Here is a 14,210-nt window from a genome sequence, read left to right on the forward strand (position 1 = left end):
TAGGAAGGGCTTTATTTTCCCAGTAAGGTGGTATCCATTTAATAATTAATTTGAATTAAAATTAAAGTTTACAAGTTATTACTGTTTTATAATGTACTACAATACTGAGGTGCAGATAATTGCCACTATTTGCAATATGTAATATAAATAGCAAAAAATCCTGCTATTAACATGTAAATAGAATCTATAGTTATTTACAAATAGCATATCACAATTTTTTTTTTGTTATTTGCACTTAGTGTAAGCATTTATTGCTAAAAAAAATGCTATTTTCACTTAGTGTAAGTGTAAATTTCATATATTGGTGCAAATAGCCACTGCCAAAAAAAATCCCTATATACTTTTTTTAATTTATACAGTTCCTAATATACATGCAACTATGCCATTTTCCTAAATATTAGCACAATCATCATTGTGATATTAATTTTATAGCCTACAACAGTACTAACAAGAAGTTACATTCAGTGAGTTACTTTTTAGACACACAGTGGTCTGTTGTTGTTGTTTTTTTCGGCAGTGAAAATAGTTTCAAACAAAGTTGCAGCAGAACATTTAGGCACATCTCAGAGCAACACTGTGCTGTTTTGTTCCTGAATCAATTTGTTTTCAATGACTCAATAATACATTTATAAAGACAGACACTTGCGCCTTCGTTTCTAAATGAATCAGCTGTTTAGAACAAACCATCTTGCCGCCACCTATCGGAGGATTTATCATATTAGTTCATATTTATTCATCCATAACAGGCCACTAAACAAAATATTGTCTAATTATAATTATACAAAAATCCCATTAAATATCAAGGCATCATTTAGTTATGTGTCGTTCGTGAACGAATCTTTCTTTTTGAACGAATCTTTTAGGTGAACGAATCATTCTTGTACACGCAATCCACTGACTCATATTTCTCGTTGAGTGAAGTACCTCCCTCCACAGCAGCGCGGTGCTATAAGCAGCGCATGCGCAGCTCAGTGAACCGGGTAACAACCATTTCATCCTGTCAAAGAATTACTCAACCTCGAGCCAATAGCCTTTGAGTAAGAGATGTGACAGAGTATGTGATTTGTTGAATGTTGTGAACGAATACGCCCTTCACTGAACGAGTTTCATGAGTCTGAACTAGATCTAGAGATCTTATCGTTCATGAATGTTCAGTTTTTGTAACAAGTGAATACGTTCGTTGACTAAAGACATAACACATAATACACTTTTTTGCCACCTGCTGGCATATTTTGTGTACAAAGAAATTATCACTGGACGAATCAGTGAACAATTCTGAACGAATCATTTTGGTGAACGAATTGAAAATGAACGAATCTCTAGAAAGAATCATAATTTCCACCACTAGTACTCAGTCTGAGATAGCGAACTATCCCCCAGTTTTCCTCCAGCTTCAAAACAGCCGGCCAATCAAAAAACAGAGGGTGGGCTGAAAACCTTGACGTAAACATTAAGCGCCGAATTTAGTATTGTAGTTAAGGTTAGGGCAATCGAAAACGGACACAGAGACAAGGGATGCTATTCGCTCTGTTGTAGAGAATGTTCCCGGCATTTGCCAACTCCTCCGTCCTCCATCCTATGACCCGGAAACCAATCGAGCACAGCCATCTTGAAGGACATCTCAATTCTCTAATTGTATGACGAGGAGGGAGGAGGCTTCATGAGGAGCAATGAGTGAGGATACACAGGTGTATCCTACGCGGAAGTCTTTTATCGACTTAAAGGGGGGGTGAAATGCTCATTTTCACTCAATCTCCGGTTAATCTTGAGTACCTATAGAGTAGAACTGCATCCTTCATAACTCCAAAAAGTCTTTAGTTTTATTATATTAATAAGAGAAAGATAGTCTGAACCGATTTTTTTCAGAAAAACACGAGCGGCTGGAGGCGTGACGTGTGGGCGGAGCTAAAGAATCACGAGCGTGAGTAGGCTTTTGTGTTGAGAGCGTCTGGAAACTGTGACATTACCGTGAGGAAAAAACCAACCAAAACAAACCATGGCTAACAGTCAGATTCAGCCATATATTTATGATCCAGAATCAGATCCCGAGGCTGAAATTGAACAAGAGCAGCAGCAGCAACAACTACAGCAGGACGTCTCTATGTGGTATGTACTGAAACTGTATATATTTGCTTAGCGGTTTTGGAAAATGACTAAGTTCCACTTTATGTCGTCTTTTTTTTTCTTTTCTTTAAAGTTGTACATGTGAGAAGTGCAGTTTGATGCCAACATCGCATGTTGTTTACATGATGTGCTTACACGCCGATAGCTAAGTTAACAACACAGAGATATTTGAAGCAGTTTTACTTACCGCCTGCGGTTCCAACACATGATCGTGACCCTTTTTCATTGGGACTGCATTATCCTTAAGAAATAAACGATACGCAAATCTGGCGTCAAACTGGACCTTGTTTGTAAAACAAGCATCTTCGAAATGCAGGAAACAAACAAAAACAGTTGCACAACTCCGTTGTTGCTCTGTAAAAATAAACTCCATTTACTGGTCCCTTAATGCTGTTATTTTTTTTGGTAATCTGTGCAGGGTTGTCTTGCCCTGGCAACCAAAAACTCTCTGGCTCTGATCAGTGAATGTCTCTGCTCTGCTATACGGGAGCGTGCGCTCTTTCGGCAGAAGTGCCTCAGGACCCATATAAGGAATTCCGCTCCATCGAACGTCACACAGAGCCATACTCGAAAAAAACTTTCAGAAACTTGTGACAAACCGGAAGGAGTATATTTGGAACAAAAATACTCCTTCAAACGTACAACTTAATTTTTGAAACTTTGTCCATGTTTAACATGGAAATCCAACTCGTTAACTGTAAAAAACTCAGTATGCATGAAATAGCAATCCCCCCCCCCCTTAACGTGACGCTCATATAAATTCTCCTCCCCCTTTACATCTGTTGTAAGAACTTTTATTTATATTATACCTCTTCATGTCAGATAAACCATGCATTTCATATATTTCCAACAGGGAATCTTGCTTTATTAATATTTATTATGAATGTCTTAATTAACAAACTTTAACAACATAAGGGCAGATCCCTTTAGTCACAGCTGATGACACTTTGAGTAATGCTGAAGGGAGTGAGGATAAATCATTTCACTTAATTCAAGTCCTCCATCCTCACGTCTTTTCCTTGAGTCCTTCCCATGCATCCTGAAGAGGTGAAGCTAAGACACAAGGAAAGGAAGCGAGGAAAGGAAGCGAGGAAAGGAAAAGAGGATGCACAAATAAGAATTGAGAAGCACCCTGTGTCTACGAAGCAAAGTGAAGTAGCAGAGTTTGATATTACAAGGCTACCAAGGAGCAGCAATAAAACAATCTATTGTGCCTGAGGAGGGAGCTCTGTTCAACTTTTGATTTCCTGTTGCTACATTGTACATATGCTGTTGTGTGTTTGCTACAGGGTGTTGATGCTCTTAACTTGCCTGTTGATCTGCCTACTGTGTGCAGTGAGGATTTTGAGGTGATGAGGTGTTGTCAATCTAATTTTCCATTTTGTAAAGTTTTGTAAATACTTTTCCACACTTGGGAGCTGTAGGGGGTGAGTGCCATTTTCTTTTGTGTTTATTGTGTATATTGTGTTTTTATTGAGTTTTTCTATTGTTAGGCAATTTAGTATTTTCTGTAAGGAGCCTTTAGTTTTTTATTCTGTTGTCATTTGCTCTCAATTTTATTATGTTATATGAAATTGCATTTTTAAAATGTTAACTTAAACTATTCAGTTGGGCCTACATGAATCATTTATGTTGCTTTGACTGAAACTGGGAAGTGGAATTTTAGTTCCCAGCATGCTTTGCACAGGGATAGACAAGGAGAATAAATGTTGAAATTAAGTGCTGTTTAATGTGTTTTTGCTAAAGGGAAAGACATATTAAAGTTTGTTGTTCAGATATTTTTGACATAGATCTTTTAAAATATTATATGTTTATGATTATTTTTGAGGTTACCATTATGGTGAAGTATAAACTTTGTGGTTAGGCTATAGGCCACATGAGCTGTTACATTAACATCATGAGACTAGTTTTACTTGGTCATTATCAGTGTTGGACAGTAGCATCGCTACAAGCAGCGAAGCTACTAGTTTAACTACATTTCTCAGTAGCTTGGTCGTAGCTTCGCTACTTTCTAAATCAAATAGCTTTTCAGTAGCGAAGCTCTTTTTTTTACCAAGTAGTGCGGTAGCTTCCACACAAGCTACATTTTCGCAAGCATTTCTGAAGCTCAAACTCAAATCGGGAAATAAAACTGCTAAGATCGCTGATCCTGGATCAGTAGTGACGCGACGGCGCTACTTCATCTTGTTTATGTTTACGGTGTATAGCAACCAACCATCTTTATGATGCATTACCACCACCTTCTGCTCCGGATGGTACCACTACTTGGCCAGTCACACAAAAAATTATTTGATGAAATGATGGCATAGGATGAGGTCGGAGAACAGAGTGAGTCGCCGTGGCCGTACCTCGTACAATTACATGACACTGACAGAGATAACAGAGAGAAAATATGTTTTCAGGTGCTGCTTGTAAAAATTATCAGGGTCCCCCTTACGAAAGGAAAATGTATTTACCAAAATATTTCTTAAAATATATTGTGATATATTGTAATATATTATTTTCCCTTTTTATTTCTAATATTTTATATATTTGAATACATTTAACCCCTTTGCGTGCAAACATCGCTGACGGCCCCAGTTTATTATTGTTTCACTTTCACAGCACATTAAACATCACTGTCTTACTTCATCTGGACAAACTGTGCATCAATGGAAAGTTTAAAGACTCAAGCTTCGATATTTGACCAATATTTTGATAAAACATTGTTGCAGTGACAGATATTTAGTGATTTATGTCAGGAGTGCAAAATAATAAATCCGTATTATGCCACATTTTGAATAGAAATTCACAACTCACTCATATTCAGTCACGTCAAGAGCGGTTTATTTGTGTTCACATAGACTCACTGAACAGCGTCAATAAGGATTTACAGACCAAAGATGCATATCTGCGGAGATATATGGATATATTTACTGATGTTTACTTCATATTTCTTCAGACAGAATCGTCATTTCTATTCATTTTCCACGGATTTACGCGATCAGATGATAAACAGCCTCTCCCAGCGATCTCTGTGTGCGTGCAGTAGTCACAGCTCGTGCGGTGTGTGACTCAGACTCTGATTGGGTCTTTCAAACATCAATCTTAGAGTTTCATATCTGGACACCGCCCCATCGTGTCACATGCTTCCTGCACACTTCCTGGTAGTTATCTGGCCAAAACAACACTGAAACACCTCTGTACACACAAAATATCCGAATAATAAACCCGCGATTACGATAGTAAAGCTTGGTATGAGAATTTCTTGAGATCTGGGGCGTTTTTATAAAAAAAATCGAAAATGTACATCGGAAATGCTAACTTGTGCAGCGATGAAAAAGGCTACAAATAACATATTTTTACAACAGTAAACGACCAAATTCCACCCCTGATCGCTAAAGGAAGTTATTATAAACACTCGATCGGGGTTTAAAGTGAGTTTTGAGTAAAAGTGTACTAATAATTTCATAAATTGTCAGATGTAGCTTGATGCTAACGTTAGCACCAATGCTACTAATAGCAGGTGCTTTTCTTCTTCATAATGCATTTTTGTCTCAATAATTCACGTAAGGTCGTAAGAAAATGTTTTGTTGTATTTTTATAGTAAGACTTTTGATAAATAAGGGCTAAATGCAAAGAGAGACTGAAGTGAGATCGCTGCTTTGTTGCTTTGTAAAGCCTGAAAAACCACAATCAAGGCTAATAAAGGTGGAATAAAAACAAAAGAATAATGATAAAAGAATAATGCGGATAATGTGTCATACTTGGCGGAGGTGTGAAAGAACCGTTTGGTGAGAACAATACAATCATGATTCAGGCAGTTTTCAACAGTGAAACATACACAAAGAGCACAGGAAAGTTTACATGTGAGATCTTACAGAGATGACAAGGGCCATAAATCAATCTGATTAGCCTTCTCTAAAAACACACATGACATGGCCTTAGAAAATATTTCATAAAATTCACAGTTTTACAGATTCGATTATGAAATTTTTTATGAAGTCTTGGAAGACTTGTGGCCTTAGCTACACTGTGTTTTCAAACTCATTTCCTACATCAACATTATTTTAAATACATTTAAAACATATGTTTTTAATATTTTTGTTTTTATGTTTGAGCTTATATATCTCTATTATCATAACAGTCTGAGTGATTCTGATTCCTGAACAGTAAACTTTAAAGTGTCAGCTTTGTGAACAAAGGTTGATTATGTATCTAGTCAGAAAGAATCATGAGCAGAAACCTTTTTATTTTGGGTATGTAATTTCGGTCTCCATGCGAAAAAAGGGGGGTTACTAGTAAGGGGTTAATAATATATTGATGACACATATATTATATAATATATTGCAAAATATACAAATGATTGCCGCTTTCAATATATTGCAATATATTGGAAAAAATAAATATATGTAAGAATATATGCCTAATATATTACATGATATTTTCCAATATACTGCAATATATTTTTGTTTAATAAGGGCCAGCCTGGCCATTTTTTTTGTACTGTTTTGAGGTCTTGCATTTTGTTCTGCAAAGGCCTACAGTATATCAAGCATGCCCATGCAACAGGTGCATACACTAACTTGTGCGCATATTGTTAATTACGTGTATTTTGATTGTTTTTGTTGCCAAATTGATAAGGAACACAAAAAACTATTAAACTAAAACAATTACACCTGCCTATCTGTTTGACTGACAGTTTTTGAGCACTGAGATAGCATTGACTTGTAATAAAACGTGTTCAACATAAAAATGTAATTTTAAAAGTAGCTTAGATGTAGCAAGCTACTGTTGATGTAGCTTAGCTTGCTACATTTCCCAGGGGGGTAGCTTCAGTGTAGTGAAGCCTCATTTACTGTAGAGTAACTGGTAGCTTAGCTCACTACATTTTCCAAGTAGCTTGCCCAACACTGGTCATTATATATTTACTTGTATGTTGTACTGAACAATTGTCATGCTGACTGCTACACCGTCATAAGTACAAATATTAAAATCAAAAGAAAAAAATAAATATATCAGTTTGAGGATATATTTGACAACATTATTATTTTTTTTTTTTTTTTTTTTTTTTGGTTACCACTGTGGTGAAGAGTGGAGCTTGAGCTTAGGTTGTCAATAGGTGTCACACACAAGTAAATGTTCTATGATCGTTTGATTGTGCAGGGTAGAAATGCTCACAATATAGACTGTATAAATCATGTGTTGGCCCTCAAACTGATTTATTTTATTTTTTCTTATGATTCTCATATTTATTGTTATGAAAGTGTAACAGAACACTGAGAACAACTTTTGTACACACAAGTAATGATCAGGTGAAAATGTTCTCATGACATTAGCATAGACACAGCTCATGTAGCCTATAGCCTAACAACAAAGTCTATACTTCACCATAATGGTAAACTCAAAAATAATCATAAACATAAACTCTTTTAAATGACAAAAATAACTAAACAACAAACTTTAATATGTCTTACCCTTTAGCAAAAACACATTAAACAGCACTTAATTTCAACATTTATTCTCCTGGTCTATCCCTACACTGTAAAAAAAATTTTTTTTTAAACATTTTGGAAACTGACAATTAAATATTGACTCAACAAATTGCTTTCAAATAATTATCCCCAAACAAAAAGATGCATTGGGGTAATTTTAGCTTATGGTCCAAATGTAAAATTAAAAATATATATTCAATGAACATATTAAATTGTGTTCAGCCAATTAATCAAGTAAAAGTGAAATATCTGTGTTTGCCAAACAAGCCTTGCGGGAAAAAAAACGCACCTGAGAGAAACCGTTGGTATAGTGGATTTAAATATATCTGCGCGGGAGAGTGAGGAGACTGAGGAGTCGATGCTGAAGTACGACGACAGAAGTTCAGACATCATTTCCAAACAGATTTTTCTTCATTTAAGTTATGGTGAGTACTGAAATATGAATTTATTAATTCTTGTTTACGTCAAACCGAGTGCATGTCTCAATGTTTCAGCATAAAACCGTAAAACATGGGCATTAATGTTACACTACCGCGGCCATTACACTAGCATTGGGTAATGTTAAGCGCATTAACGACTCTCCGAATGTTTTACTTGAGGACATAGTATGTAATGTCTGAAAAATGACAGACAAGGGAAGCTCTATTTCCGAACTTTTAATCAGAACGAAGACAGTCTGTGAGATGAACACTGTCCCGGCCCCTCCGATCTATGCTCCGAACTTACTTTGTTAACCCCATCACTGCCGGTGCAAAACAAACAGCAATTTCACAACTATGAAGAGTCTGTGCGCTACAATATTTTCTTTAGCCTACATAACATTGTATTTTGAAAAATAACATTGAATTCACGCCTTGGTTTCATTATAGCCTTTTATAAACCAATTTAGCCCAATACTAATATCTCATTTACTATTTATTGAACTAAATAATTTTATCAAACTATATTGTGATTATGATAAATGTATGAGACACTAGCTATAAGTTATATGTTTCTGTTATAACATTTTTTTTTCTCTCAATGTAGCCAAACATCCTAGGTCTGACTCAACGGAACGACTAACGTTACGACTTTCACAGTGAGTATTTAAAAGTTTTTATTGCATATTTGTTCATACCATATTCGTATCAAATACCCTTAGCTCTTGTGATATTTAAATTGTGTTAAATTGCTTTATTGAGAGCCGCCATGAGACGCTTCTAAAATTTGTGACACTGTAATTCAGGCTACATAATTTACAAAGTGGTTGGCCAATTTGTGTTACACCCGTTTGACACATACTCCGTCTGCAGTGCTTATGTGCGTGTTGCAGTACATGTATGGCAAGCTATAAAGCTCAGAATTAGTAATGTTAATTAAATCACTATTTATTAATAGCAATCTGTTAATTAATAATTAAATACTGTTGGGTTTCTCACACAAACCGATCATTTCGTGTCAGACATCAATGTGTCAGTGACAGTATTTATATCACATTTTACCTCAAATCAGCTGTCCCCACACCATCACTTCTGGTAAGTGAGGTCAAATTACACGATATGGCATAGAGATACGCACGAAAGATCACTTGCGCCGCTTGCATCCCATTGAGATACGCTGTATTGTGTACATGACTTTGGAACAGAGTAGAGTTATAAATTATATTCAAATTAAATGTATATGTGGTGAAATTACTAGATTTATTAGAAATGAGATATATTTTAAATTAAAACTTACAACAGGCTTGACAAAAACAGCCGATTCTCATCTTTTCTTTTGTTTTAAAATCTTTTTTACAAGAAATCCTCCAAGAAAGGATGAGTGCTAACCATTATGTCACTTTTTTTTTTTACCAAAATGCCAGGTATAGTGTCATTTTCCTTGCTTTATCCAAGGAAAAAAGCCATGTGTTGACTTTGAAACAGAGTAGACTTTAAATTATGTGCATCTGTGGTGAAATTTCTAGATTTTCACGTCAATACATGTTTATTTTAATGCGAACAATGTGCTGTCACTTTAATTTAGTGGGTCCAGCACAGCAAAAAATAGACTTAATGTGGAAACGGCGCACTGCTGCATGCCTGCACCTGTAACACACTGCCGGACCGCATCCGCTTGCAGTGTGAAAGCTCTAACCGGTTAACATACTCACTGCAAATGGAGTATGTGAAATGGGCATTAGTCTGGGAACCCCTCCCTCAGAAAATCTCTACAAACTTGAACAAATTTTATTTTATATAATTGTACATCTAATTAATTAAATGATTTCTAACTCTTTTATATATATATATATATATATATATATATATATATATATATATATATATATATATATATATATATATATATATATATAACAGAAATTGCTCAATATTACTCTGGGTCTTTTGCCCTTTCAGCAGTGTGGACTTGACTATCACCAGCATGCTGGTCACACAGTTCACAGTTTGCTATATTTTCCAGTTGCTGTACAGACTTTCTGACAACTTTTCCCCATTTAGCTCTATCTTTAGAAAGCCTTTTTTTTTTTTTTTTTTTTTTTGCAAAAGTATCATCTTTCAGCTTTTTCATTTATTTATTTTGCAGGTTTAGAAGAAGTCCATGCAGTGCTGCTTCTGCAAGTTTTCATCACCTCACCAAGACCTAATTTTCAAGCACTACAGAACTTGCCATTGGTCAGTTAATGCAACTTCCTTTCCATGTTTACACCTAGAATGTGTTTGCATTTTCAAGACAATTGGAGCTTTATAAACACATTTGTGGAGGGTATCCAAAGACTGGCAACAAGGGGAATACCACATTTTCTTGGGATTTTAGGGAAATCTGCTCTCAGTCAACATTTCTTCACCATTTAAGAGGACATCTTAAAAACCACGAGAGGGTTCATTGTCCATTTTTAAATTGTAATTTTGTAGCAACCAGTAACCGTACATTCACAGCTCATAAGAACAGGAAGCACAAATCCCATGGATTAAATGAATTAAAAATTAAATGGATTAAATTCTGGAAATCAGTTTGTCCTGAGAACAGGTTCAATGATGCGAGTCCATCTTCTTCCTTAGGATGTGCATAAATAAAATATTTAATATTGTTAGTGCAGTTTCATAAATGTAGTACCTAAATACCAAAATGTCAGTGAAATTTCTCTAAACACTGATAATACATGTGTTTAAAGTAATTGTGTAAAAAATAAAGTGGTTTTGTTAATGTAAGATCTAAGGTCTAATGAGTTTTGTGTATCTTGGAATCCTGAATTGAAATGCATGATTTTTATCTACTAAGGTCTACTGTGAAGAAATGTTCAATGTATTTACCATTTAAGGTATTTTCACAATACTGTTGTAGATTTGATAAAATGTATTAAATAAAATGTGGCAGTATGGCTTGAGTGTTTAATGTACATATTTTTTTTATTTTGAGGCAACGGGGAATAAACAATACAGTGAAGTTGCTTTACTAATATAAATTTACCAAAATATATTTTTAGTTTAGGGAAAACTAAAAAGAAATGCTACTACAATTTAAAATGTATAATTGGACCAATAACATGGGTTGGTAACCTAATTTAGTTTAAATTGTTTTAACGAATTATTTCTAATTTAGCCAATGTTAACAGACTATTGCTACAATTGATAAAATTACATTTACAGAATTTCACTTGGGCCAATTGAAAATTTTAGATGTGACCAGTCACTAGAAAATTTTGAGTTGGGAAGATTATAAATTTTTTACAGTGTACACAAAGCATGCTGGGAAATAGAAATCCACTGCCCAGTTTCAGTCGATGAAACATAAATGATTCATGTAGGCTCAACTTAACTTCAAAGGTTTAAGTTAACATTTTACAAATGTAATTTTATTTAAAATAATAAAATTTAATGCAAATGACAACTGAATAAAAAAACTAAAGGTTTATGTTGTTTTAGCTTATTTAAACTAAGCAAACAACTAAAATCTTTTTTTTGAGTGTGTATATAAATACATTGAAAGAAGAGGGGCCAAATGTACATTTGATGTTTAAAGTCTTCAACTCAGTTTAAGTATGTAACGTCTTAAACTCCCATATAAGTTATGTGATATTCACCTCCATCATTTCATGTTGCTTCCAACCTCAACATCAAAGAACAGTTATCCTCCACAGGGAGCTTTGGAGTGGGACAGACTCCTTGGCTTTTGGCAGTCCTGAGGTGGTTTTGACTTTCACTTCATAAATCCTGTCAAATTCACACAATTTTCGTGTCCCCTGAAACTCAGTGTTAAATTAAGTGCAGTAAAACAGAACAAAACAGCAAAACCTGAGGGAAGCAGAACAACACCTGACCTTCTTGTTACGAAAATCCCTTTATAAGTTACCCCAATCTCCCATACAGTAGGCTGCATTTTTTGTTGTTGTTGTTCTCATTACCATTTTTTATGTCCCGCTAGGACATATTCAATACAAAGTGGGTGATTTCCATGGATACCGAAACTGCTTAAAAGTGCTCAGTTAGAATTATGTCCACCATTTTCATATAAAAGGTACACAGAGAGTGTGGGAATGATATAGAAGAAATTGGTCTTGTATATCAATCTATTAATTTGTTGTATCTCTTGAATTAATGTTGGAAGAAATCATCAGCTTACCTTATCACCTTTGATTGAACCCCTTCGGTAATTCCCTGCTCCAGCAGACGAGTTCATCCCTCAACAGTGTGTCTGAGACAGAAAAAAATGGGAAGTTAATCCATGAAACCATGTTCTTAAAAGCCTGGGATAGAAAAAAAAAACAGCAATTTCCATACCAGAAGTCTCGTTTTGCGAGGAAGGTCAATTAAATGTTTAGCAGGTCGAATTGGTGAAGTGAGTACGTGTGTTCCCGCGTTGTTTTCTGAGGTAAAAAATGTTCAGTCAGCTGTTAAAATCCGATGCAGGTGTTAAGATAGTTTCCCGCCGGCGGGAATGACCCTGTCTCACAACTGCACGCGCTTGGATGAGTGTGACAGCAGCGCGCGCTGAGAGCATGATTTCTTGATGGAACGCTGGAATACTGTAGCAACAGCACTGCACCGCCTACCGCAGCAGCACGGAAAGCGCTCTTTCAAGACTCTGGAATGCTCTCTCAGCTTTTACCTGCTTGAAGATGTGCTGTCACCCCCAGAGCACGTTTTATATAATAAGTTTAAGCAGTGCTCATTTTGAATTAATTTATTTCTTAAAAGCATTTTGATCCAAAAGGTTAACACTTTAGTTATTGACAAATTCTCACTAAGCTGCTTATTAGCACGTATATTACTAGCATATTGACTGTTTATCAGTACTTAAAGCACATATTAATGACTTATTTTTCATTACCATAATATACATACTTAATCCTACCCAAATCATAAACTTAACAACTACCCTACTAACTAATAATAAGCAGTAGAGTTTACTGAGTTAAAAGTCATAGTTTATAGTTAGTATAAAACAAAACCTATAAACTTAATTTAAGATTGTGTATATCCTAATTGTTAAAACATTTAGTCAAAGGAACATATTAATGTCAATAGGCTATGAATTCACAATTCTCCCTATTATCTTTTTTTTTTTTAAGAATGTTTTCTTAATGCCAACATGCAAAAATCAATAAGCCTGAGAGTAACATATTTTACAGAAATGTTGTTGACAGTAGGCAGATTCTTGCTTTCATGCATGACTATAGAAAATCCAAGCATAAGGAAAATGTCATCAGTCTTACATATTCTTCCTTCCATTTTGGAAGCAAATATGTTCAATACAGGAACAAGACACTCGAGATCACTCAGAATGTGGTGAAGGGCCCAACAGCCTCTGCACTCCAATTAGTAGTGTTCTAACAGTTTAATTAGAAGGACAAAAAGCAATTTTCCATTGAATTTGTTCATTATGTGAGGCAAAAAGTTAATTAGTGAGACACTTGAGGGTGTTGGGAAGGGGATTCTGCAGTGAGACCAGTTGAGTATACACGGTTTAGGGCAAACTCTTTTTTGTTTGTTTGTTTATTTCAAAGAAAAGTGACGATAGATAACTCATTCCACTGTGGTCATAATTTCAGAAGACTAATTCTAGCTCACGTGGTTATGCTTAATAGGAAACATGTTTATTAGGCTGTATTGCAAGTGAACTTACAATATTTTTTTAGGTGCTTGGGGAATTAGCTTAGCATTACACATCATCAAAAAAATACATGATCAGTTGTAAAACTAGGTCTATAATTAACTTGTTAATTATAGACCAATTTCGAATCTCCCTTTGCTGTGCAAAATACTAGAAAATGTAGTATCTTCACAATTATATTCTTTCTTAGAGAAAAATGGTACCTGTGAGGATTTCCAGTCAGGATTTAGACCGTATCATAGTACTGAGACTGCTCTCCTTAAGAGTTACAAATGACCTGCTCTTATTATCTGATAGTGGTTGTGTCTCTCTATTTGTGCTATGGGATCTTAGAGCTGCGTTCGACACTATTGACCACAACATTCTTTTGCATAGACTAGAACATTATGTTGGCATTAATGGAAGTGCATTAGCATGGTATAAATCGTATTTATATGACCGCCATCAATTCGTAGCAGTGAATGAAGATGTATCATATCGATCACAAGTGCAGTATGGAGTACCTCAAGGCTCAGTACT

At 35.2% G+C, this 14,210-nt stretch overlaps 1 protein-coding gene across 1 annotated transcript in view; it reads right to left on the bottom strand.

The window, feature by feature from the left end:
• LOC127950908 (dipeptidyl aminopeptidase-like protein 6) overlaps nt 1-12,491 on the bottom strand; it is a 177,031-nt gene extending 164,540 nt beyond the window's left edge. The window contains exons 1-2 of the mRNA XM_052548323.1: nt 12,359-12,491; nt 12,201-12,272 (exon numbers count right to left, since the gene is read on the bottom strand). Coding sequence (XP_052404283.1) covers nt 12,201-12,257 — 57 coding nt within the window. The 5' untranslated portion in view covers nt 12,258-12,272; nt 12,359-12,491. The remainder of the gene's footprint in view (nt 1-12,200; nt 12,273-12,358) is intronic.
• Nucleotides 12,492-14,210: the final 1,719 nt, after the last annotated feature.

Source organism: Carassius gibelio, chromosome B2, assembly GCF_023724105.1.
Source record: "Carassius gibelio isolate Cgi1373 ecotype wild population from Czech Republic chromosome B2, carGib1.2-hapl.c, whole genome shotgun sequence".
NCBI classification, from domain to species: Eukaryota; Metazoa; Chordata; class Actinopteri; order Cypriniformes; family Cyprinidae; genus Carassius; species Carassius gibelio.